At 59.6% G+C, this 12,500-nt stretch overlaps 1 protein-coding gene and 1 long non-coding RNA gene across 2 annotated transcripts in view; both read left to right on the forward strand.

Moving 5' to 3' along the window:
* Positions 1–8,937, forward strand: part of LOC144952152 (uncharacterized) — a gene marked incomplete at its 3' end in the record, with an annotated part of 18,375 nt that extends 9,438 nt beyond the window's left edge. Inside the window, exons 3-9 of the mRNA XM_078882555.1 lie at positions 518–622; positions 3,248–3,426; positions 5,333–5,418; positions 5,845–6,033; positions 6,601–6,796; positions 7,671–7,803; positions 8,839–8,937. Coding sequence (XP_078738681.1) covers positions 518–622; positions 3,248–3,426; positions 5,333–5,418; positions 5,845–6,033; positions 6,601–6,796; positions 7,671–7,803; positions 8,839–8,937 — 987 coding nt within the window. The remainder of the gene's footprint in view (positions 1–517; positions 623–3,247; positions 3,427–5,332; positions 5,419–5,844; positions 6,034–6,600; positions 6,797–7,670; positions 7,804–8,838) is intronic.
* Positions 8,938–8,957: 20 nt separating this feature from the next.
* LOC144952133 (uncharacterized) overlaps positions 8,958–12,500 on the forward strand; it is a 4,722-nt gene continuing 1,179 nt past the window's right edge. Inside the window, exons 1-3 of the long non-coding RNA XR_013640585.1 lie at positions 8,958–9,071; positions 10,516–10,685; positions 11,323–12,500. The exon at positions 11,323–12,500 is cut by the window's right edge and continues 1,179 nt beyond it. This is a non-coding gene — a long non-coding RNA (uncharacterized LOC144952133). The remainder of the gene's footprint in view (positions 9,072–10,515; positions 10,686–11,322) is intronic.

Raw genomic sequence — 12,500 nt, forward strand, 5'->3', positions numbered from 1 at the left:
CCCCCGTGTCTCCCTCCCCCCCCCCCATGTCTCCCCCCCCCCCGTGTCTCCCCCCCCCCGTGTCTCCCCCCCCCCCGTGTCTCCCACCCCCCCATGTCTCCCCCCCCCCGTGTCTCTCCCCCCCCCCCGTGTCTCCCTCCCCCCCCCCATGTCTCCCCCCCCCCGTGTCTCCCCCCCCCGTGTCTCCCCCCCCCCCGTGTCTCCCACCCCCCCATGTCTCCCCCCCCCCGTGTCTCCCCCCCCCCCCGTGTCTCCCTCCCCCCCCCCATGTCTCCCCCCCCCCGTGTCTCCCCCCCCCGTGTCTCCCCCCCCCCCGTGTCTCCCACCCCCCCATGTCTCCCCCCCCCCGTGTCTCCCCCCCCCCCCCGTGTCTCCCTCCCCCCCCCCATGTCTCCCCCCCCCCCGTGTCTCCCCCCCCCCCCCGTGTCTCCCCCCCCCCGTGTCTCCCCCCCCCCGTGTCTCCCCCCCCCCGTGTCTCCCACCCCCCATGTCTCCCCCCCCCCCCCCGTGTCTCCAGGCTGGTGTGTCTCTGTGCCGTGAGTGCTCAGAGTCGGAGTTCCGTGACTTGCAGGGAGTGTGCACGGAGTGTATCAAGTGTGCGCCAGGCACAGAGCTGTCACAGGTGACACACACAGTGACACACACACAGTGACACACACACAGTGACACACACAGTGACACACACACACAGTGACACACACACACACAGTGACACACACAGTGACACACACAGTGACACACACACAGTGACACACACACAGTGACACACAGTGACACACACAGTGACACACACACACAGTGACACACACACAGTGACTTGCAGGGAGTGTGCACGGAGTGTATCAAGTGTGCGCCAGGCACAGAGCTGTCACAGGTGACACACACAGTGACACACACACAGTGACACACACAGTGACACACACAGTGACACACACACACACAGTGACACACACACAGTGACACACAGTGACACACACAGTGACACACACACACAGTGACACACACACAGTGACACACACACAGTGACACACACAGTGACACACACACAGTGACACACACACAGTGACACACACACAGTGACACACACAGTGACACACACACAGTGACACACACAGTGACACACACAGTGACACACACACAGTGACACACACAGTGACACACACACAGTGACTTGCAGGGAGTGTGCACGGAGTGTATCAAGTGTGCGCCAGGCACAGAGCTGTCTCACAGGTGACACACACAGTGACACACACACAGTGACACACACAGTGACACACACACACACAGTGACACACACAGTGACACACACAGTGACACACACACACAGTGACACACACAGTGACACACACACAGTGACACACACACACAGAGACCCACACTCATAGAGACCCACAGAGACCCATACTCACAGAGACCCACAGAGACCCACAGAGACTCATACTGAGAGACCCAGACTCATGGAAACCCACAGAGACTCATAGAGAACCACAGAGACCCATACTCAGAGAGACCCACAGAGTACACACACACACACTTGTGCACGTGCGCACGTACACACGGGTACGCAGACACACACACGTACACACGCACACACGCACACATGCACACACGGGTACGCAGACACACACACCCACACGTACACACGGGTACGCACACACAGACACACAGACCCACACGTACACACGCACACACGCACATGTACACACGGGTACATAGACACAGACACAGACACACACACCCACACGTACACACGGGTACGCAGACACAGACACGCACACATGCACACGTACACACGTACACACGTACACACGTACACACGCACACGTACACACACACACGTACACACGTACACACACACACACCCACATGTACACACGTACACACGTACACACACACGTACACACACACACAGACACACACACCCACACGTACACACGTACACACGTACACACACACACCCACATGTACACACGTACAGACGTACACACACACACACGTACACACACACACGTACACACACACACAGACATACACAGATACACACACACACAGACACACACACACACACGTACACACACACAGACACACACAGATACACACACACACAGACACACACACACACACGTACACACACACACACAGACAAATATAGACAAATATCCCCCGTATAGCCTTAACAGACTGTAGGGGCAAGTGCTGTTAGCGAGCACAGACACACACAGATACACACACACACAGACACACACACACACACGTACACACACACACACACACAGACACACACAGATACACACACACACAGACACACACACACACACACACGTATACACACACACACACAGACACACACAGATACACACACACACACGTACACACGCGACAAGATTCCTGGAATGAGGCCTGAGGCTTGGGAGGATCAGTGGAGGAGCTTTCATGTGGGTCAAGTCGGCGCGCGCGCGTGTGTGTGTGTATACGTGTGTGTGTGGGTGTGCGTGTGTGTGTGTGTGTGTATACGTGTGTGTGTGTGTGTGGGTGCGTGTGTGTGTGTGTATACGTGTGTGTGTGGGTGTGCGTGTGTATGCGTGTGTCTGTGTGTGTGGGTGCGTGTGTGTGTGTGGGTGCGCGTGCGTGTGTGTGGGTGCGTGCGCGCGTGTGTGTGCATGTGTGTGTGGGTGCGTGTGCGCATGCGTGTGTATGACTGTGTGTATGTGGTGGGGAGCGGTGGTGTAGTGGTTAGCGCTATGAACCTGGCGACCCGAGTTCGATTCCCGCTCACGGCCAACACCCAGTGACGATTATATCTGAACCGGTCCCGGGCCTCCCCTAGGTCGACTCTCTGCATGTGTCTCTGTGTGTGTGTCTGTGTGTGTCTCTCTGCGTGTCTCTGTGTGTGTCTCTCTGCGTGTCTCTCTGCGTAGTGTAGCGGTTAGCGCCACGCTGCACTACGAACCCAGCGACCCGGGTTCGATTCCCGCTCACGGCCAACACCAGTGACGGCCTTCACAGGTGCTCGCTAACAGCACTTGCCCCAACAGTCTGTTAAGGCTACACGGGGGATCTTTGTCTTTGTTGTCCCACCAGGAGTGTGGACGAGGCCTAGGCGTGCAGGCCTCGTGCGTGCCCTGCCCGTCGCGTCGCTACAAGGAGGCGTGGGGCCTACAAAGTTGTCTCTGTGTCTCTCTGTCTCTCTGTGTGTGTCTCTCTGTGTGTCTCTGCGTGTCTCTCTGTGCGTGTGCTCTGCCACCAGGAGTGTGGACGAGGCCTAGGCGTGCAGGCCTCGTGCATGCCCTGCCCGTCGCGTCGCTACAAGGAGGCGTGGGGCCCTCAGCGCTGCCTCCTGTGCCTCGACTGCGCCCTGCTGAACCGCGCGCACGCACACAACTGCACGCACACGCACAACGCCGTGTGCGGAGAGTGTGTGCAGGGGTAGGAAGCACACACACACACGCAGACACACGCACGCACACACACACACACGCAGACACACACGCAGACACACGCACACACGCAGACACACGCAGACACACACGCACGCACACACACACACACACGCAGACACACACGCACACACGCAGACACACGCACACACGTAGACACACACACGCAGACACACGCAGACACACGCAGACACACACGCAGACACACAGACACACACACACACACGCAGACACACACGCACGCACACACACACACACACACGCAGACACACACGCAGACACACGCAGACACACACGCAGACACACGCAGACACACGCAGACACACGCACGCACACACGCACACACGCAGACACACACGCACACACGTAGACACACACACGCAGACACACGCAGACACACACGCAGACACACGCAGACACACACGCACACACGCAGACACACGCACACACGTAGACACACACACGCAGACACACGCAGACACACACGCAGACACACGCAGACACACACGCACACACGCAGACACACGCAGACACGCAGACACACGCAGACACACACGCACACACGCAGACACACACGCACACACGTAGACACACACACACACGCAGACATACGCAGACACACACGCACACACGCAGACACACGCACACACGCAGACACACGCAGACACACGCACACACGCAGACACACGCACACACGCAGACACACGCACACACGCAGACACACACGCAGACACACGCACACACGCACACATGCAGACACACACACACACACACGCAGACACACGCACACACGCAGACACACGCACACACGCAGACACACGCACACACGCAGACACACGCACACACGCAGACACACGCACACACGCAGACACACGCACACACGCAGACACACACACACACACACGCAGACACACACACGCACACACGCAGACACACGCACACACGCAGACACACGCACACACGCAGACACACGCACACACGCAGACACACACGCAGACACACGCACACACGCAGACACACACAAAAAACGAATGTAGACAAATATTCCCCGTGTAGCCTTAACAGACTGCAGGGGCAAGTGCTGATAGCGAGCACCTATGAAGGCTACCGGCGCTGTGGCACACGAGGGGGTGGGTGGCCAGCACCACGCCCGGCCGCCTTTGTCTCTCCCAGTGGCGATGTTTGCTACACACCGCACCAGGAGCTCATCTGAGGCTGAGTCAACCTAGGGGAGGAGGCCCAGGATCGGTTCAGAGAATTGTCACTGGTGGTAGGGGATCGAACTCGGGTCTCTGCCGGGTTCGTAGCGCAGCGTCGCGCTAACCACTACACCACCGCACACAACGACAACACAACACAACAACCGCCATTCACCACGACGCTTGTGCCAGGCCAAGTGCACCTTGAGGCTGCCACGTGAAGTGTCGAACGCCCGCTGGCAGGAGGAGGTCACGGGGCAGACCCAGCAGGTGCCACGGGTCGACTGACCGAGATGACAGAGATGACTGGCTGATGCACCACCTGTGCCCCCTACTGTGCCAACTTGCTGTGCTTTAGCCACCCGGCGCTCCGCTCGTTGTTGTGAGCGTCGCTCCTCCGCCCTCCGTTGTTGTTGGAGGGCGACTGCCTCCAACTGCCCAGTAGCGTCCTTCACGAGCCTCCTCCACTGAGGCCGATCTTGACACCGCTGGTACCGGTCATCGGCAAGTCCACTCAGCTCCACGTCCTCCTGTACCACATCACTCCATCTCTTCTCTAGTCCGTGCCGCGTCCGTTTAGCCCCCTCGATCCGGCTGAACAAAAGCTGTTTGGGCATGCGGTGGCTGGGCATGCGGGCTACACACACACACGGATTGTTGTTGTTGTTGACTGTTGTTGTTGTTGTCTTCGTTAAGGTTTTATCGGAAGACCCGGCTGGGCGGATTCCAGGACTCGGAGTGCGTGTCCTGTGCCAGCTCCCCGCCTGCAGACCGCACGCAGTGTGAGAGACCGCTAGCAGCAGCAGCAGCATCAGCAGTGTCATCAGCAGCAGTGTCATCATCAGCAGCAGTGTCATCATCATCCTCATCATCAGTGTCATCATCATCAGTAGTGTCATCATCATCAGCAATGTCTCTCCCCCCGTGTCTCCCCCCCCCCCCCCCCCCCCGTGTCTCCCTCCATGTCTCCCTCACCATGTCTCTCCCCCCGCGTCTCTCCCCGTGTCTCCCCCCGTGTCTCCCCCCGTGTCTCCCCCTGTGTCTCACCCCCTGTGTCTCCCCCCGTGTCTCCCCCCGTGTCTCCCCCCGTGTCTCCCCCCGTGTCTCCCCCCGTGTCTCCCCCCGTGTCTCCCCCTGTCTCACCCCCTGTGTCTCACCCCCCCCCCCGTGTCTCCCTCCGTCTCACCCCCCGTGTCTCCCCCCCCCAGGCGGCGAGCGTCTCTCCGTGGTGCGTGTCTCCCGCGGCGACTCGCTGTCCGAGGAGCGCGCCGTCACCGGCGTCGTGTGCGGAGTCCTCGCCACCGTCCTGGTGGCCGTCTCCGCCTTCTGCCTCGTCTACTGGAAGCACCACCTGGCACAGAAGCAGCAGCAGCAGCAGCAGCAGCAGCTGAGCGACGGTGCGGGGACACGCAGGCGGACGGGGCACGCCGGGAGGGTTGGGGAGGGTGGGGCAGTCGCTGCCACTCCAATCTGCCGCTACTTAACGGCACTTGCCCCTGCAGCCTGCTGGAGGCCACACGGGGGAGCTTTGTCTGTGTGGAGGCGCTGCTGCTACTCGCTGCTTAACGGCACTTGCCCCTGCAGCCTGCTGGAGGCCACACGGGGGAGCTTTGTCTGTGTGGAGGCGCTGCTGCTACTTGCTGCTTAACTGCACTTGCCCCTGCAGCCTGCTAGAGGCTACACGGGGGAGCTTTGTCTGTGTGGAGGCGCTGCTGCTACTTGCTGCTTAACTGCACTTGCCCCTGCAGCCTGCTGGAGGCTACACGCGGGGGCTTTGTCTGTGTGGAGGCGCTGCTGTTACTCGCTACTTAACGGCACTTGCCCATGCAGTCTTTGGAGGCTACACGGGGGATCTTTGTCTGTGTGGAGGTGCTGATGCTACTCGCTACTGACAGCACTTGCGTGGTAACCGTGGTAACCGTGGTAACCGTGGTAACCGTGGTAACCGTGGTTTTCACCTGCAGGTGCACTGGAGGCCCAGGAGGTGGGGGCTGATGACGATGTGGGGGGTGAGGAGGAGGAGGAGGCTCGTGCCTTGACCCCGGGAGATGACCCCCTGGGAGAGGGGGGGGGTGACCCCCTCCCCGGGGAGGAGCGGAGACCCCCACGGGGACGAATCGTTGCCTCTCAAACCTCCGCACACGGCGCGTGCGTGCGTGGGTACGTGCGTGTGTACGTGTGTGTGTGTGTACACGTGTGTGTGTGTGTGTACACGTGTGTGTGTGTGTGTACACGTGTGTGTGTGTGTACACGTGTGTGTGTGTGTACTCGTGTGTGTGTGTGTACTCGTGTGTGTGTGTACACGTGTGTGTGTGTGTACGCGTGTGTGTGTGTGTGTACGCGTGTGTGTGTGTGTACGCGTGTGTGTGTGTGTACGCGTGTGTGTGTGTGTACACGTGTGTGTGTGTGTACGCGTGTGTGTGTGTACGCGTGTGTGTGTGTGTACGCGTGTGTGTGTGTGTACACGTGTGTGTGTGTACACGTGTGTGTGTGTGTACACGTGTGTGTGTGTGTACACGTGTGTGTGTGTACGCGTGTGTGTGTGTGCGCATGTGTGTGTGTGTGTACACGTGTGTGTGTGTGTACACGTGTGTGTGTGTGTACACGTGTGTGTGTGTGTACACGTGTGTGTGTACGCGTGTGTGTGTGTGTGTACGTGTGTGTGTACACGTGTGTGTGTGTGTACACGTGTGTGTGTGTGTACACGTGTGTGTGTGTACACGTGTGTGTGTACGCGTGTGTGTGTGTGTGTACGTGTGTGTGTACACGTGTGTGTGTGTGTACACGTGTGTGTGTGTGTACACGTGTGTGTGTGTGTACACGTGTGTGTGTACGTGTGTGTGTACACGTGCGTGCGTGTGTACACGTGTGTGTGTACACGTGTGTGTGTATCTCTGTGTGTGTGTATCTCTGTGTGTATCTCTGTGTGTGTGTGTCTCTGTGTGTGTGTATCTCTGTGTGTGTATCACTGTGTGTGTGTCTCTGTGTGTGTATCTCTCTGTGTGTCTCTCTGTGTGTGTCTCTGTGTTTTCAGTGGCCGTCTGCGATGGGCCTTCGAGTCTGCGCTCGCTGCAGCCGGACCTTCCCACGCCCGCCCCCTGTGCCCACTGCTGCCTGCACCACGGAGGCCCAGACCTCAACCACAACCCCCTCTACCTGCTGGGCAGGTGGGTGAGGCCCAGCGGCCAGGGCCACAGGGCCTAGGGCCCCAGGTCCCAGGTCCCAGGTCCCAGGGTCCAGGTCCTAGGGCTCAGGCCCAGGTCCCAGGGGCCCAGGGGCCAGGTCGCACGTCACAGGTTCCAAGGTTCCAAGGTCCCAGGGTCCCAGGTCCTAGGTCACAGTGCCCGGGTCCCAGGGCTCAGGGGTCCAAGGGCACGCCCAGGGCCCACTTCCCAGGCCCCAGGTCCCAGGACTCAAGCCAACGACCAAGGTCCCAGGGCCCAGGTCCCAGGTCCTAGGGCTCAGGCCCAGGTCCCAGGGGCCCAGGTCACAGGTTCCAAGGGTGCAGGTCCTAGGGCTCAGGCCCAGGTTCCAAGTCCCAGGGTCTCAGGTCCTAGGGCTCAGGCCCAGGTTCCAAGTCCCAGGGTCTCAGGTCCCAGGGCTCAGGCCCAGGTTCCAAGTCCCAGGTCTCAGGTCCTAGGGCTCAGTCCCAGGTCCCAAGTCCCAGGGTCTCAGGTCCCAGGGCTCAGGCCCAGGTCCCAAGTCCCAGGTCTCAGGTCCCAGGGCTCAGGCCCAGGTTCCAGGGGGCCAAGTCCCAGGTCCTAGGGCTCAGTTCCAGGTTCCAAGTCCCAGGGTCTCAGGGCTCAGTCCCAGGTTCCAAGTCCCAGGTCTCAGGTCCTAGGGCTCAGTCCCAGGTTCCAGGGGGCCAAGTCCCAGGTCCCAGGGCTCAGTCCCAGGTTCCAAGTCCCAGGTCTCAGGTCCTAGGGCTCAGTCCCAGGTTCCAGGGGGCCAAGTCCCAGGTCTCAGGTCCCAGGGCTCAGGCCCAGGTCCCAGGGGCCCAAGTCTCAGGTAGCCAGGGCCCACGCCGCCAGTTTGAGGAGCGGCACCCCCCCCCCCCAATTTCTAAATGTATTATATTTTAACGAATACATATTTACGTGTGTTCAAATGCACGTGCGCGCAAACACATTCGGACAAGATTTTTTTGTAAAAATTCATTTTAAAAACTTTTTATTTTATTTATTTCCCCCCCTCCCTCTCAGGGCGGCCCCCGCAGGAAATCGGGCGCCGCGCGGACGCCCGCTCGCCGGCGGCCCCGGCGAGGACCCCTGCCGCTGTGGCTGCGAGGACCCCGCCGGGGCCGTGGGGGTGGGGGGGGATTGGGGTGTCCGCGGAGCTCCCCCCGGGGGGGCGGGAGGTGCCCGTTGGCGCCTCGCCACCGAACACTCGGAACCTCCTGCCACGGGCTGTGACCTCCCTACAGGCCCCTGTGATGGTGAGGGGGGGGGGTGGAGTGGTGGAGGGGGGTGGTGGGGGGAGATGGGGGGGGGGGGTGGAGTGGTGGGGGGGGTGGGGTGGAGTGGTGGAGGGGGGTGGTGGGGGGAGATGGTGGGGGGGGGGTGGAGTGGTGGGGGGGGGTGGGGTGGAGTGGTGGAGGGGGGTGGTGGGGGGGGGTGGTGGCGGGGGGTGGTGGGGGGGGATGGTGGGGGGGATGGTGGGGGGGTGGTGGGGGGGGATGGTGGGGGGGGGTGGTGGGGGGGGGGTGGTGGGGGGGGTGGTGGGGGGGGGTGGTGGGGGGAGATGGTGGGGGGGGGGGGTGGTGGGGGGGGGATGGTGGTGGGGGGGTGGTGGGGGGGTGGTGGGGGGGGATGGTGAGGGGGGTGGTGGGGGGGGATGGTGGGGGGGGATGGTGGGGGGTGAGGGCACAAACATCATCAGCATCATCACCACGGTGGCTAGGAGATGTTGATTACCTCGCCTGGTGTACAGGAGGTCGTGGGTTCGATCCCGACCCTGAAAATGCCTGCTGCTGTATGTTTGGAGTTTGCGTCTCTCTCTCATCATCATCATCATCACGGTGGCTAGGAGATGTTGACTATCTCGCCTGGTCTACAGGGCTAGGAGATGTTGACTATCTCGCCTGGTCTACAGGGCTAGGAGATGTTGACTACCCCGCCTGGTACGCAGGAGGTCGTGGGTTTGATCCCGACCCTGACGATGCCTGCTGCTGCTGTATATTTGGAGTCTGCGTCTCTCTCTCTCATCATCATCGTCACGGTGGCTAGGAGATGTTGACTACCCCGCCTGGTACACAGGAGGTCGTGGGTTCGATCCCGACCCCTGACGATGTCTGCTGCTGCTGTATATTTGGAGTTTGCGTGTCTCTCATCATCATCACGGTGGCTAGGAGATGTTAACTACCTTGCCTGGTCTGCAGGAGGTCGTGGGTTACATCCCGACCCTGACGATGCCTGCTGCTGCTGTGTATTTGGAGTTTGCGTGTCTCTCATCATCATCACGGTGGCTAGGAGATGTTGACTATCTCACCTGGTCTACAGGGCTAGGAGATGTTAACGACCTCGCCTGGTCTACAGGAGGTCGTGGGTTCGATCGCGACCCTGTCGATGCCTTCTGCTGTGTATTTTGAGTTTGCGTGTCTCTCTCATCGCCACGGTGGCTAGGAGATGTTGACTACCTCGCCTGGTACGCAGGAGGTCGTGGGTTCGATCCCGACCCTGTCGATGCCTTCTGCTGTATATTTGAAGTTTGCGTGTCTCTCTCTCTCATCATCGCCACGGTGGCTAGGAGATGTTGACTACCTCGCCTGGTACGCAGGAGGTCGTGGGTGGGATCCGTGGGTGGGACACCTGGATGTGGGTGACCAGCTGAGCTCAGCATGCCTCTGAGCGTGAACCCTTCCCCGACCCTCCCATTCCCAGACTCCCTACACAAGGGTCACGTGACACCGCCGGGCATACTGGGTAGAGGTGCCGCTGCCGCCCCTCTGCTGTGCTCCCAGCATGCACCCCTCCCGGCCTGCCACTGTGAGGGCTGCCCAATGGGCAGGCTCGCCGTCGGGGTCAGAGGTCGAGCAGCAGCCAATCAGGAGGTGAGGTCACTGTGTGATGAGTCTGTGGGTCTCTGTGTGGTGAGTCTATGGGTCTCTGTGATGAGTCTGTGGGTCTCTGTGTGGTGAGTCTGTGGGTCTCTGTGTGGTGAGTCTATGGGTCTCTGTGATGAGTCTATGGGTCTCTGTGGTGAGTCTGTGGGTCTCTGTGTGGTGAGTCTGTGGGTCTCTGTGATGAGTCTGTGAGTCTCTGTGTGGTGAGTCTGTGGGTCACTGTGTGATGAGTCTGTGGGTCTCTGTGTGGTGAGTCTATGGGTCTCTGTGATGAGTCTGTGGGTCTCTGTGTGGTGAGTCTGTGGGTCTCTGTGTGGTGAGTCTATGGGTCTCTGTGATGAGTCTGTGGGTCTCTGTGTGATGAGTCTATGGGTCTCTGTGTGGTGAGTCTGTGGGTCTCTGTGATGAGTCTGTGAGTCTCTGTGTGGTGAGTCTGTGGGTCTCTGTGTGGTGAGTCTGTGGGTCTCTGTGTGATGAGTCTGTGGGTCTCTGTGTGGTGAGTCTGTGGGTCTCTGTGTGGTGAGTCTGTGGGTCTCTGTGTGGTGAGTCTGTGGGTCTCTGTGTGGTGAGTCTGTGGGTCTCTGTGCGATGAGTCTGTGGTTCTATGAGTCTCTCTGTTTTTCAGATTCGAGTTGACCTCTGATCGCTGGGTTCACGCCACGCCCAGTGAAGAAAGAGCAACAGGAGAGGTTGTGACCCTTTTTAGCTTCGTCCGTCCGTCTGTCACGCGGGAGGAGGGGTGGTGGTGGTGGTGGTGGTTACAGAGAAACCCGGTGATGGTGGTGATGGTGGTTACAGAGAGACCCGGTGATGGTGGTGATGGTGGTTATGGAGCCAAGATGTGGCGGGAGGTCGTGTGGCTGTCGGGGACTCACTCAGTCATTCACTCAGTCATTCACTCAGCTACTCACTCACTCACTTAGCCACTCACTCACTCACTCAGCTACTCACTCAGCTACTCACTCAGCTACTCACTCACTCAACCACTCACTCACTCACTCAACCAGCCACTCACTCAGCCACTCACTCACTCATTCACTCACTCAACCAGTCACTCACTCACTCAACCAGCCACTCACTCAGACACTCACTCACTCACTCAACCAGCCACTCACTCACTCAACCACTCACTCACTGACTCAGCCACTCACTCACTCACTCAACCAGCCACTCACTCACTCACTCAGCCACTCACTCACTCACTCATTCACTCACTCAACCAGCCACTCACTCAACCAGCCACTCACTCAGACACTCACTCACTCAACCACTCACTCACTCACTCAGACACTCAGCCACTCACTCACTCAGTCATTCACTCAGCTACTCACTCACTCACTCAGCTACTCACTCACTCAGCCACTCACTCAACCACTCACTCAGCCACTCACTCAACCACTCACTCATTCAACCAGCCACTCACTCACACAGCCACTCACTCACGCAGCCACTCACTCACTCAGCTAGCCACTCACTGAACCACTCACTCAGCCACTCACTCAGCCACTCACTCAGCCACTCACTCACACAGCCACTCACTCAGCCACTCACTCACCCACTCACTCACTCACTCAAACATTCACTCACTCACCCACTCACCCACTCACTCACTCACTCAGCCACTCACTCACTCACCCACTCACTCACTCACTCACCCACCCACTCACTCACTCACTCAAACACTCACTCACTCACTCACCCACTCACCCACTCACTCACTCACTCACCCACTCACCCACCTACACAAGCGCAGCAGTCAACCCACATCACCTGGGTCTGTGCCGTGACCACCTCATGCACCTA

Source organism: Lampetra fluviatilis, chromosome 66 (genome assembly GCF_964198595.1).
Source record: "Lampetra fluviatilis chromosome 66, kcLamFluv1.1, whole genome shotgun sequence".
NCBI lineage: Eukaryota > Metazoa > Chordata > Hyperoartia > Petromyzontiformes > Petromyzontidae > Lampetra > Lampetra fluviatilis.